This window comes from Tubulanus polymorphus, chromosome 1 (genome assembly GCF_964204645.1).
Source record: "Tubulanus polymorphus chromosome 1, tnTubPoly1.2, whole genome shotgun sequence".
In the NCBI taxonomy this organism is placed as follows: Eukaryota; Metazoa; Nemertea; class Palaeonemertea; order Tubulaniformes; family Tubulanidae; genus Tubulanus; species Tubulanus polymorphus.
This window is the reverse complement of record NC_134025.1, coordinates 27,039,640-27,052,652: the sequence shown is the minus strand read 5'-3', so window position 1 is coordinate 27,052,652 and position 13,013 is coordinate 27,039,640. Positions and strand designations below refer to the sequence as shown.

General features: G+C 36.2%; 3 protein-coding genes across 3 annotated transcripts; 1 reads left to right on the top strand and 2 right to left on the bottom strand.

The window, feature by feature from the left end:
• Positions 1-243: 243 nt before the first annotated feature.
• Positions 244-6,045, bottom strand: LOC141915389 (ras-like protein 2). The gene is made up of 6 exons (XM_074806898.1): positions 5,860-6,045; positions 4,959-5,046; positions 4,779-4,881; positions 3,484-3,592; positions 3,114-3,232; positions 244-2,988 (listed from the first exon to the last, which is right to left on the bottom strand). The coding sequence occupies exons 1-6, from the start codon at positions 5,971-5,973 to the stop codon at positions 2,913-2,915; spliced, it is 609 nt and encodes a 202-aa protein (XP_074662999.1). The 5' UTR covers positions 5,974-6,045; the 3' UTR covers positions 244-2,912.
• Positions 6,046-6,300: 255 nt separating this feature from the next.
• Positions 6,301-10,722, bottom strand: LOC141915387 (importin subunit alpha-1-like). Its single transcript, XM_074806897.1, has 11 exons — positions 10,658-10,722; positions 10,179-10,299; positions 9,967-10,086; positions 9,647-9,846; positions 9,338-9,510; positions 8,812-8,909; positions 8,503-8,716; positions 8,041-8,150; positions 7,785-7,961; positions 7,326-7,658; positions 6,301-6,737 (listed from the first exon to the last, which is right to left on the bottom strand). The coding sequence occupies exons 2-11, from the start codon at positions 10,242-10,244 to the stop codon at positions 6,642-6,644; spliced, it is 1,587 nt and encodes a 528-aa protein (XP_074662998.1). The 5' UTR covers positions 10,245-10,299; positions 10,658-10,722; the 3' UTR covers positions 6,301-6,641.
• Positions 10,723-11,246: 524 nt separating this feature from the next.
• Positions 11,247-13,013, top strand: LOC141915025 (cation channel sperm-associated protein 2-like). Its single transcript, XM_074806402.1, has 2 exons — positions 11,247-12,776; positions 12,849-13,013. The coding sequence occupies exons 1-2, from the start codon at positions 11,247-11,249 to the stop codon at positions 13,011-13,013; spliced, it is 1,695 nt and encodes a 564-aa protein (XP_074662503.1).

The window sequence follows — 13,013 nt, the reverse complement described above, 5'->3', positions numbered from 1 at the left end:
AACAGACTCTAGACGAAACATAAGTTTTGGATGGTACGGGAACATCCTCCCAGTTCCAAACCTGCGAGTAAAATTTCATTCATCTAACCAATTCGACGTCAACTCACAATCGGGTTCCGAGGAAGAAGCTTCACGACCTTCCTGATATGAAGGCAGCATAAAAAAGGGCATTTGGAAGGGAAAAAGCTAGTTGCTATTAAACACACCAATCATGAATCCAAATAAACAGACATGTCTACCGTATTGTACATAACACTTTACTTAACTTTTATTATCATTACATAGCAAAGAACATTCCACAATATAGATTCATAAAAAGTGTTTTTTTTTCTTTTACAAAACAATACACAATTTCAACGCTCTTTCGTGCCATTTCAAAAGGTTTTACATTTGATTTGCATTGAGTTCTATGTTATACAGTGAAATCTAAGAATCTTCAACTTATACAGAATAGATCGAAAAAATATATGCGCGATTATTCGAATTACTGCAATCGACGGATTCGCCATCTAGAGGAAAATCTAAACATTTTCAATTCACGCCTCAATGTACTGACCAGAGAAGTCCCGGTGATATAGGTGGCTATAAAACATTATCCTGGCCAAATAATATACCAGAAATCTATATACTGAACGATATAAACAATGAATTCTTTTCGCCATTACTGGTGATAGTTGTGTATGTTTCCCTCAGACATATCCTCTTTCTATCTCTCTCTCTCTCTCTCTTACACTATCAAATGAAAACATGGCAGCATTCGGAGATAACTATCAAAAGGCACGAACGGAGTCTTTTTAACACCTACCTACTTCCTATTTTTGAAACTGCACTTGACTGTACAAAGCGATGATACATATAACATACATCATCGCGATAATATCATAAGAAATTTGTTTTCTTTTTTACACCTTCTTGTAAAACGTGAGTTTGCACCTTTTTGAATTGATGTTGATTGAGCACCAATACGAACACGGGAAGACGAAATACATCATTGACACATTAATAGAGGCTGAAACGTACATTTAAAAGAACACCGAGTACCGAAAAAAATCAGCATCATACAATTAACTACTATAAACCATATTCTTCTTACTTTATCAAGTGGAGCCTCGTTACAAACCTCAGGGACCATAAAACTGATTTCTAATTGAGAGTTATCAAATTTTCATATTTGCAGTGGTAAGAATATCAAAACTTTTCAGCATAATTCCGCACATTTTTGGAAATTCTCACATGTTTTCACAGAAATTTCATGAACTTTTCACATCAATCTAACCCCAGTATTTGGTTACGATTTTGTAATCAAGTAAGTCATCAAAGTTTAGTTGTAACGAGGCCTCATTGTAGGAAGCAAGAATGCATTTCACATAAGTGATACATTTCAAATTTGGGATTTTCAATATAGTTGTATACCTGAAGTCATTCATATATGATGTTTTTATAATAAGCAAATGGTAAAATGTCTACTTATAGTGATAAAATTCACAATTCATTAATTGTAATGATAGTCACCCATAGTTAGCAAATGACTTGAATTGAATTTTATAAGCACAATGAACACAACACAAAATGCAAAAGAACCTATCAGATTAGATATCAATAGAATGCGCTCATTTATATATCACCTGTTGAGAAAAAAACGAAAATCTGACCATCTTGAATCCATTGGAATTATAAAGTTTATGAGAGCGCAAAAAATGCAAAGAAATTCTACATGATATACTGTAGTATCTAAAATATATCAACACTTGCTTCTATCTAACAACCCACCCACCAACACCAATTGAATCAATTCATAATATTACAATTTTCAATGCAAACTTATATTTCCTTCAGAAGGAGATCTATTTCTTAAGGCCTCGGCGGAACATATATATAGAGCAGCGTGAATGAAATGTACATATGATCGAGGACGGCCCAGAGGAGACAGTAGTACATTTGATATATGATAAACCCGATAGAAACATCGTTATATCAATGTTCTTTTTAGTTCATTACACAGTGAAAGAGTCTCGAACATTTCCAAGAATAAAATACACATTTTTAGGCACAATCCTTATGATAACAATCAAAAAGATATTCATCGCACAAATTTATTTGTATGTAAATATATATGACGGTAGCTAATCATTTCTCGATTTGTATCAAATCATCGAATATGAAGCATGTAGCAAGAAAATCCTCGACTAATTTGCTCAATGCGATAAACTACTACCATTCTCCAGATAGCGTATCAAATAAATATATATCTTTATCGAATACATAGATTTGTTTATATATAAGCTACTATATACAATACATGATATAATACGCAAAAGAAGAAATCGGACTGTTTTCATTGACTAGCTAAAAATAAATCTTACACTGTAACATATATGGCTATAGTGGAGAAAATTTCGTCGATAATCCCCTAGAAGTAATTATGGTACGTACTGATTCACTTAATTACGACAATGAACTTTAATTAAGCGATAATGTATCTACAGTATCCTTAGTCAAGTTATAATTAACACAACCAACAATATAATTAACGTTTTGATTTGATTTTGCGTGCATTCCGAACAACAACCAAATACAATAGAGACAGTTTTATAGAATGATAAACAGTATTAGAAATATACACATGGCCAAAAATTGTCCACTGATTTTTGCCAGTTTTGTTGCGTATATTGACATACTCTACTTCAAAATGAAAAGTATCTATTATTTCCTTTGTTCATAAATTATATACGCAAAATTCCGCTGATCTTAAATCCCTATATTTCCATGGATGCCTACATAATTCATAAATAGCCACATAATGTAATTTCAATGATAGGTGCAGGACGTTGAATTAATTTTTTTCACCAAACGGATCAGTTTTTTACGGCTTACAAATTGTTTTTGTTAACTACAACAAAGAAATGCTTGTTTTATAATATGATGCACTTTCTCTTAGACGTCGGTTTTGTCGTCTTAATCAATGAACGTTCCTCAGCTTTGAATTTCCTAAAATGATAAATTGTATTTTAGTCTTTATCAAAATACTGCGAAAACATTTACTTCTCGAAAAGGACAAAACCATTCAAACCGATGGTGAAAATGGACACAAGAAATACGTTCATTTGACATACCTGATAGAGCGCACCAAATCATGAAATGCCAGGTCTACATTTACTTTCAGTTTTGCACTGGTTTCAATATATCTGATATTCAATTGCCTCGCTAATTCCTGTCCCTCATCAGACGCCACCTATAGTAAACAATAAATACCTATTACTGTAAAGGAGTTTAGATTCATTTCGTTCATAGACATAATAATGAGCTCCCTGAAAATGCAAGTGACATAACTAACAGTCAGGCTTTTGTAGTCGTCGAACTTATTTCATTTTCAATCAACTGTGGCTTGGAATTTTAGATTCCTGAATCCTACAACTGGAGAACCCGGCAGATGTTCGCTCGTCACCAGCTGTACCCCGTAAAGCCATTTAAATCTTTACTCACCATGCGTTGGTGTTCCAAGTCGCATTTGTTAGCGACGAGAATCATAGGGAACTCATCGCGATCTTTAACTCTTAAGATCTGTCTGTGAAACTTGTATATAATGTCAAAACTAAAATAAACGAAAATAAAATACAACACTCCAAAAAAGTGAAATATCCTTAACATATGATACTATTTCTATAGTTGGCATTGTAACAGAATACAGAATATGCAATTTATGAAAAGACAAATTAATGTTCCATAAATAGGTGAGGGAAAAAAGACAACACCTCTGCCTTGGGCCAAAAGTTAAGACATCACAAGATTCCATTTGATACAGTGGGAAATGGTTGACACGTGCAGTTTATTTCATCATAAATCATCTAAGTAATGATATTCTAATATTCAATGATATTCAAATATTCAGTAAATACAGCAGTTAAACATCAGTTTTACTGTCAACAGTATATCTAAAAGTTGTCAGAATTCAAAGAGTAATCTTATCTTCAATATCAGGACAACTAATAACTCATATTTCAACTCATATTTCAAATATAACTGACAACATTATAAATGTGGATGCCATAAAACTACGTATCCTGTTACTTGACTTGCGCCAGACAGTAGGATTTATGATGAAAATTAGCTATTTTCAATTAACTTCCATCTAGATCCTTTTATACATCCAAAAACCAGGTAAATCACAGATATAACAGATGAACTATGATCGCTAAGATTTAGACATCTTTCAAAGCAATTCCCCAGTTATATACCGGTAAATCATTTAGAATCGCTTTCAAAATGTTGCTATAAATTCAGCTAAATTTCATCAGCTATTTCTTGAATTAATGGATTACATCAAAGTTCAAATCCAGGAGCATTTGTGTGATATCCACAAGAGATCACACCATTTTCATATACAATGATATCAGTAAACCAAACATAGGACCATTAACTAAATGGCTATTCATTTGAAAGGTCATCCCTGTTATAGAGCTGCATAAGATCTGTGATTGAAGAAAAGCTCCACCCGTGGTAAGAAATGTCAGTTGTAACACAAGTAAATGTCAACTCTTGTGCACATTCATTTTGCTCAATCTATAACACTGACAGTGTATCCAATAAACTGAACAATTGGCTCGACACGTTTGAGATTTGGTTGTTCTCAACGCAATGGTAGAATAGGCAACAGTTGATCACCTTACATACAAGGACAATGAGGAATTAATTTGAATACCAGGGACTTCAAGACATTTACGTTATTGAGGTGTAATATCTGTAAGTGCTGGAATAATTGCAGGGGTCTGGATACGAACCTGCTCCTATCAATGATTGAAAATACCAACAAGAAGCCTTCGCCAGATCTCATGTATTGTTCTCTCATAGCACTGAACTCTTCCTGACCGGCAGTATCCAAAACTAAAAACAAAAATTTGCATAATACTCATTAATAATATTGAGATAACAGCCAAAGAATAGAAAATAAAACAACTTACTGTCCAGTTTAGCGGCTACATCATCTATCACACATTGCTTCGTATAAGAGTCCTCTATGGTGGGGTCGTAATCAGTTACAAAATAAGACTGAAATCAGTGCAAAAAAAAGCGTTCAAAAAAAGTACGTCTAAATGTTACAAGGTAATCCTCAGGTCTTAAGCAAAATTAAATTAGGCCTATCATGTTAGTAAATGTCGATCAAGTTTATAGGCTAATTCAAATACATTATTGCAGAACCACGTAATGTCATTGTCACGAAAATTATAGTAAGACAATGAATTATGCATCCTTAAAACTCAGGCTCGACGAACACAAATTTAACAAAGATGTCCTCGGCGATAACCTAGTAGGCTATAGGTCTAATCTGTTTTTAAAACAATTTAGGGTTGGAACACACACAACATCACACAGAACACTGTTCCCATAATTTACTAACTACAAAGTTGGATTCATAAGTTAAAATTTACACATTTGGACAAAATTCAGACATCTCACACTCACAGGCTCATGACACTTCACATTACCCTCAATAACCCTAGAGTGGAGTACCATCAAATAACCTTACACTAATTTTACTGAACCAGGAATTAAAATCGAAAGAGAATCGAAACGAAAGTTATCATAATCAACAGACAAAAACCCCTGGTTTTATAATAGTCAATGATAATCATGAAGTTAAAGTACTTATAGTCAATTAGAACTATGGCGTTACATTTTTAGTTTACAATATTCAAAAATATAACAATGTTTTTTATGAGAGTACGACCAAGACAAGGAATGAAAATGGTGTTGGTAAGCGGAAGGTATCATACAAGATAATAAACAGGTAAAAAACCCAATTACTCTCAGTCAGACTCTTTTTCCTTTTTCAACCAACATTGGCAACAACAATCCACATACCTGAATAAATTGAATAGTTAAGGCACTTTTTCCCACAGCCCCGCCTCCAACGACCACTAGCTTGTAGCTTTGGCTGTAGCCATTAGAGTCGTGGCCTTTCGACAAGCCTCCCATGCTTGTCAACGTCTGCAAATCACTTTATTTCGAGGTAAATCCGCGATTCCATCATCGTCCAACTGTCAAACACTGAAAATGGCCGATTTTTGACAGGTGGCAGCACCTGCCAGTGCCGTATTGAATAAATAGCCTTCGGGTAAATCGATCAATCAGTTTGATCGCCGATCATATTACTAACAATTATTGGTAGTATCGATCCTTTATTGACATACACTTTAACCACAAATCAATCAATAATCATAAAATGTCAGTCGAAACATTCAATCAAAACTAACACTTCATGCTAAGGTCATAGGATTTTTTATTTAGAAAATAGAGGTTTACAAAAAATCCTAAGACATATATCATACGAAAATGAAAAAGTTAAATGCTAGTATAGAAAATTATGCCACATGAGAAAGGCATCACAGTTTGTTTTTGTTTTTGAAAGAAAAGCACATTCATAGTTCCAGAACTCATAACCACTATCATCATTCATTCACTTATTTCACCATTGTAAACAATACATGATTTGTAAGAAATGGAAGTTTCAATCTTAGAGACATCACAAGAAAAATATTTTGAGGAATAAGAGTTGGAATAACAGGCAATAATAGAGCAGGCATAAATATTATCAAAGATCTATATCTGTAATCACGTGATATGAACTTCGCAATAAATCCCACTCATTGAATCGCAAATCCAGCTGAGGGAACTTCCTGTTCAGAAAACGCAAATCCCTCTTCATTGGCCTCAGGAGCGACCGTAGAATCTTCCTCATCCTAGAAAATAATCAACACATGACATTAGCTTCAGTTAATACTTTTATGGAAGGAGTAATCTTAATCTGGTGACTTGTATTGGCATCGAATATGAAACGTCAAAACTTCTTAATTATCAGCTGATTTTTCCTTCTTTTTTTTTCTAATGATTATCTCTATAGTTGTTCTTAAACTATATCCAGTATACTTACTCTTTGTAACTCAAATCAAACAGGATCGTTAAATTTAGGCGATAATTCATGTTAGACAATGGATTTTAATTTCACATTCTGATGCAGCGGATTCAAGATTTGTATGCGATTTAAGAGATAATTCGATTTGAAAGCATTAAAGAGTCTACTGTATGTATCACTTCAAAACCTTATTCAATTCTTTGACAATACATTGTATTTAATTTCATTCTCATCCTAATTACTACCAGTACTTTTAGTGTTAACAAGGTAACAAATATACCAAGAACATAAATGCGATTCCAGAGTTTCAGCAAATTTTATCAAAGTTCCTGCGTTTCGCCCCAAGAGAAATTAGTTTACCGTGTTTTCTGTATACACGACGGGTTGGTCATGAATTAAAAATTCGCAAATTTACCTCATCGACGAAATATTGCGAGATCAAATCGAGGGCGGCTTTGTAAACCAATTCGTTCTCGTGATTTTGAAGAGCTTCGATCTTATCGAGACCGTTGCATTCTTCGATCATCAGCGTGACCGTTGCCACTTCACCGCGACTGTCCGCCGCACGCAGGATGTTGTTCAACGCGTCGATTATCACCAGAATGATCTTCGGTTCTTTAGCGACCAGCAGATCGCATAACGGACCGAGAACGCCGATTTTCACCAGGTAGACTAAATGTTCGATCGTACCACCGGACGTTAAATTAGTTATCACCCAAATTGCTTCCTTCTGAGTTCGGAAATCTCCCTGAAACAAGAAAATGCAGAAATAAATCAGCATTTCCAATAATACCTTGTCCTTCACATCACCGAGGGTAGATAAGATAATAAACTTGGCATATCTGATAAAGACAAAATCACTCGGAACACTCACTTTCTCCAGTAATTTGATGATCTGTGGCATCAAGCCAGCCTCAAGAACAGCTTGTATTTGTGACTGGTTGCCAGCAGTTATGTTAGATATCGTCCAGGCTGCTTCTTTTTGAATACTGGATTTCGGATGTGAAAGCAAGCGGTGGAACGCGGGTAATGCATTATGATCAATCACATGCTGAAAATAAAGTCAAAATCATTGGATGAAACAGATGAGTTTGACAAAATATGCAACCGGATATATACGAGTCACTTACTTGTGTTTGGGTATCGTCGCCAGTAACAATATTACCAATGGATCGTAGTACAGGAGTCAAAACGGGTATTTCAGCAATGTTCAACAGTTTGACTAGTTGTGGCACAACTTCTATAATTCGTGGAAGAAAAATAACGATAAATTCATTTACATTCAGATTAATTCAGAGTACAGCAATCGTTCATAACTCAGGGACAAATAGTTCGATCTCTGAGGAATTCCATAGTCCCAATATCGTGGTAGATCAACACATTGAAATAGTCTTTGCTATTATAGCTGAAAATGATCTTTAGATGGTAATTGGCATATTTGGAATTTCTTTTCCACAGTTGAATACACTCTTTTATAACCAATTGAAGTATGTACTAGCATAATTAAAACAAATTATTAAAATTTCCAGAGATTACCCGAGGCAACTCGGAACTCTATCACATTCATTGAACTATTGTTATAAAACACTAACCGTGATTGATAACTTCTTGTATTTTCTCATTAGTTCCATCGGTCAAATATGACAGAGCCCAACACGCATCGGCTAACACTTCATTATCAGTGTGATGGATCAATCTAGCAATGGTCGGCAAACATTCTTTAACCGTTGCAAATGGCGGAGGCGGGTTCTTGTTTCGACATAAGTTTGACAGAGTCCATGTGACATTTCTCAAGAATTGTGCTTGCTACAAGTAAACCGGAGACAACAATGAACTACCAGTAATTTCATCGGGAACGGTAAGATCACGAATTTTAACTCAATTGATTAATAAGATTTTACCTGTCCGCCTTTTTCAGGTGGACCCTTTTCGACTAAATGGAGTAACGGACGAACTATGCCACACTTGATCACGAGATCTCGAAGATCAGGTCCATCACCTGTTGATGAAAATACAATCTTTTTACTACAACTAGTTCAACTTTAAAGGTGACAACATTAAACGAGGGGTTGACAGTATTCACCCTTATGAAATCAATTTAGATTAGTTGCAGTCTAAGAGGGGTATAAGAAAGTCTCACAATATTAAAGAATTAACGACAAAGTAATGACTTTTTGGGTAGAATGCTTCTTGCGAAGATGGGTAGAAGCATTCTGCCTGAAATGTCAGTGTAACAGATCTTTCTTTCATGATCTTCAATATCATGGGTCTTTTTTGTTTCAGTTTTCTCAGTCTTGGTAAGTTCCAGAAACATCAAAACCTTACTAAGTTCACAACCTCTTACAGTATATGGTATTTTGGCTATGTTTCGAGAAGTATAATGGTCTGTGATATGACTGATTAAAGCAACATATATCAATTAATTACCTGCAATATTTCCGAGAGCCCACACGGCTTGTTCACAGACGTTATTATGATTAGACGATAACAGACGAATGAAAGGCTCGACACCTCCAGCTTTTACTACGGTGCGCGTCTGATGTGATGAACCTGATGCTATATTTGTCAAAGCCCACGCTGCTTCAAACTGTAATTCAGGCCTGAAAAAATTATTTAAGTACCCAACATCATATTCGATAGACTCCTTGCTTGATACTGTTCAATCACTTTTACAGAAAAAATTAAAAACATTTTTTTTTAGAAAATGCTTTCAATTCGTCACTTCGAATGACTTACTTGTCATCTGTTTTGAGAAATTCTACCAGTGTAGGCACAATACCGGAATCGATAATCTCATTAATCGGCGGACTGGCCTCTTTCGATAGTAGTTTACGAGCCGCTTGAGTCGCCAAGAACTGAGTATGAGCATCAGGTGCCTGAACACCTTGAATGATTTCTACCATCGCCATTCCACTTGTTGCTTGATTGAGGCAAGTCTGCGAAAATAATTATTACGTCGAGAACTATAAGAATTTCAGTCGAAATAAATAACCTCAACAGTCCCAATGGGCCTAAAGAGCGAAATGAAAACAAGTTTGACCCTTAGGTTAGCGCACCTTATTTTCTTTCAGCGGGCTGGTAACCATTTCATCGACATTACGTCTTTTAAGCATCTGTTCATCTTTTCTCGCTTTCCTCAAATCAACCGATACATCGGCTCTCTTTCGTCTTAAATCCTGCGAAAACATAACATTCAAAATCGAAACCATTTGATTCATTCGTGTAGGCCTAACATAGCAGAATTTTGATACCCGTCATTTGTCTTTACCTGTAAATCTTTGCCTTTATTTTTGTAGGCAGATAGCCTGTTCTCTGTCTTGTCGGTAGAAGGCATGATGTTTTAACAGCTTTTTATCTATGGTTTTTCAAATGTTGAACTATTTCTAATTCTGAAATATTTAATGATATCATTATAAGGCATTCAATCATTGCCAAATCCTGCAGCCACTTCTTGTCATTTCTATGAATTAATAAGTTGAAGTAGCCGCAAAAAAATGAAGTGAGGTGATCCAGACATGTGTCAGATTGGGTTAGATGCTACATTCTCGTACATTTTCTTAATTAATAGCGTCAATCGCCCGGGCGGGGTGGGACAGCTTTTACGATGAATTTCTGTGTGTATAGTAGACAGAATAATGCCTTTTCATGACTCGGTCCAGTCCCAGCAGCACTTGCAGCATGATCAGGCATTGCACATTTTACAAACCACGACATATTAAAGCAAAAAGCGCGCGAAACTGTACTCACAAATAATACGTTGATGGACTGCGTCCCACGATCTTCACTCGAGTAATGAGCCTCACTTCAAAAATTGGTGCTTTCTGATAAGATTTTAGAAGCCAGTCGCTGATTGGTCAATTACCCGCGCCAGATCCGTTAACACGTCGCTAATTGGTTTATCATTAGAATGCGTGACTTTCTTCGTTAGATTCGAACCCCGATAAAAGTGTCGTTACTGTGGTCAATTTTTACACCCTAAATTGATTTGAAATCAATATCGGAAGATTAAGATAGAAAAAAGTGAATATTTCAAGGCGTTTTTAGAATAGATTCGGTCTAATAGGCAGATTTATGGATGGCAAAAACCACAAAAATCTCTATCCCTCAGCTGTGTAAATTCTCTCCTAGGAGAAAAGCAACGTTCTAGAATTTTGAAACACCTTTCTTGAACTCACACTCTTAATCAATGAATTTAAATGATTTTGCACATAAGCACGATGCAACGGTTATCGCAATCACTTCATTGTTGCTGCATTGTTGCATTTTAATTGGACAGCAACAATTTCGAAGTGAATTCAGTCATATGCATTCCGGTCTCCAAATGCCATCACTCACGATGAATGACATGAAGAGAAAATCTGAAAATGAGCAAACCGAAGGTTTACTATCACGGCGGGCAGAATTGTTTCGTCACAAGCTTATCCAAGACTTCCATTTGCTCGACAGTATTGATGAAAAGGGACACATCGAAGCACCTAAATACAATTCGAAAGATGTTATGGAAGGCAACACTATGCAGCAAATAATGCTCGAAGCTCCTAATTCCTTGGTGCGGTTCCAGATATACAATTCTAAAAGAGGTAAACTACCAGTTACTAGTGCCGACCGAAGAAGAAATAGATTAAAGAATAAGAACACCCACAACCCGCCTTTGGATCTATGGGCCCACTGGGTCGTTGAAAGTTCACTGTTCCAGTACATCATGTTGAGTTTGATTCTCAGTAATTGCGTTGTTTTGGGACTTCAAGCTGAATATGGAATGCAAACAACGCCCAATATGTTGCTTTTCCGAACTGTTCTTGACATATTTGACTACTGTACGTTATTCATGTTCGTGTTGGAAATAATTTTGAAATGGATGGACGATTTCAAGAATTTTTGGCGAAATGGATGGAACATCTTCGACTTTCTCGTTACCTTTCTTTCGTTCGTTCCAGAGATAATAAACTTCTCCACAGGTGACTTCGGAAAATCTACGAAATCAGCTACGTCGCAACTCAGTATTCTAGCTGATAATATGCGAGTTTTTAGGGTGCTCAGATCGTTGAAGATGGTGACACGATTTCGACAAATTCGCTTGATTACCTTAGCAGTCGCAAAAGCTTTCCAGGCCATGGTTTCAATTACGATGTTACTATTTTCGTTCGCGTACATATTTTCGATCGTCGGTGTCATCATATTCGATAACTTCTCTAAATCCCAGCGCAAAGATTTAGTTTACAAGAACAGTTTCAGCGGTATCGTTGAAACACTGATGACTTTGTTTCAGCTGTTCACACTAGATCATTGGCACGACATGTTAGTGGAACTGATAAAAGTGGTTAATCCTTACTTCGCCAGTATATACATTTTGTCATGGATTTGTATTGCGTCGTTCATTTTTCGGAACATTTTCGTCGGCATCATGGTGAACAATTTCCAAAGCATCCGCAACGATCTTTTCAACGAAGTCAAAGAAATGGAAGATTTCCGACAGCAAACTATCAAAATTGAAAAACTCAACGAAGAACTCCAACGGCAAGAGAACATGTTAAAAGCTGTTCGTAGAACCAGTGACATCGAAGTTCAAGATGAGGACGAAGACGAAATAGAAACAGGCAACGTTTGGGACGCTGATGAATCTGATAAGAAAGTAGAAAGTGACTCGTCGGACAAAGAGGCATCGCCGCCAAATGTTGCACCAGCTGCACCGCCTACAACAACTACCACTGGACGCAAAGCGACGTTAGTTCCTGGGAATGCATTTTCAAAATCGCGACTTTCTGGTCAGTCTCGACAAATGTTGCAAGAGGATCTGGATACAGCAATGAGTACGCATGTGATCCAAACCACATACAGCGGACATAACTGGCAAAAAACTGTCCAGGTAATTACCGTTAGATATAAGCCTTGCTCGTTCAGAGTAACAAGACTCGGTGTCATCCGATTTATTTTTCAGGATAATTTGGAACTGATTGCTAAGAATCCGGTGGAGACTGCCTGGCCCAGAGATACGCTGTTTCACTACCTGCAAATGATGGAAGCGCTTCAGGAAAATATCTTCGAACGACAGGAACTTTTAAAGTTTGCCGTGTTGGCTCTTGTGAAAATCTTCGATACATGA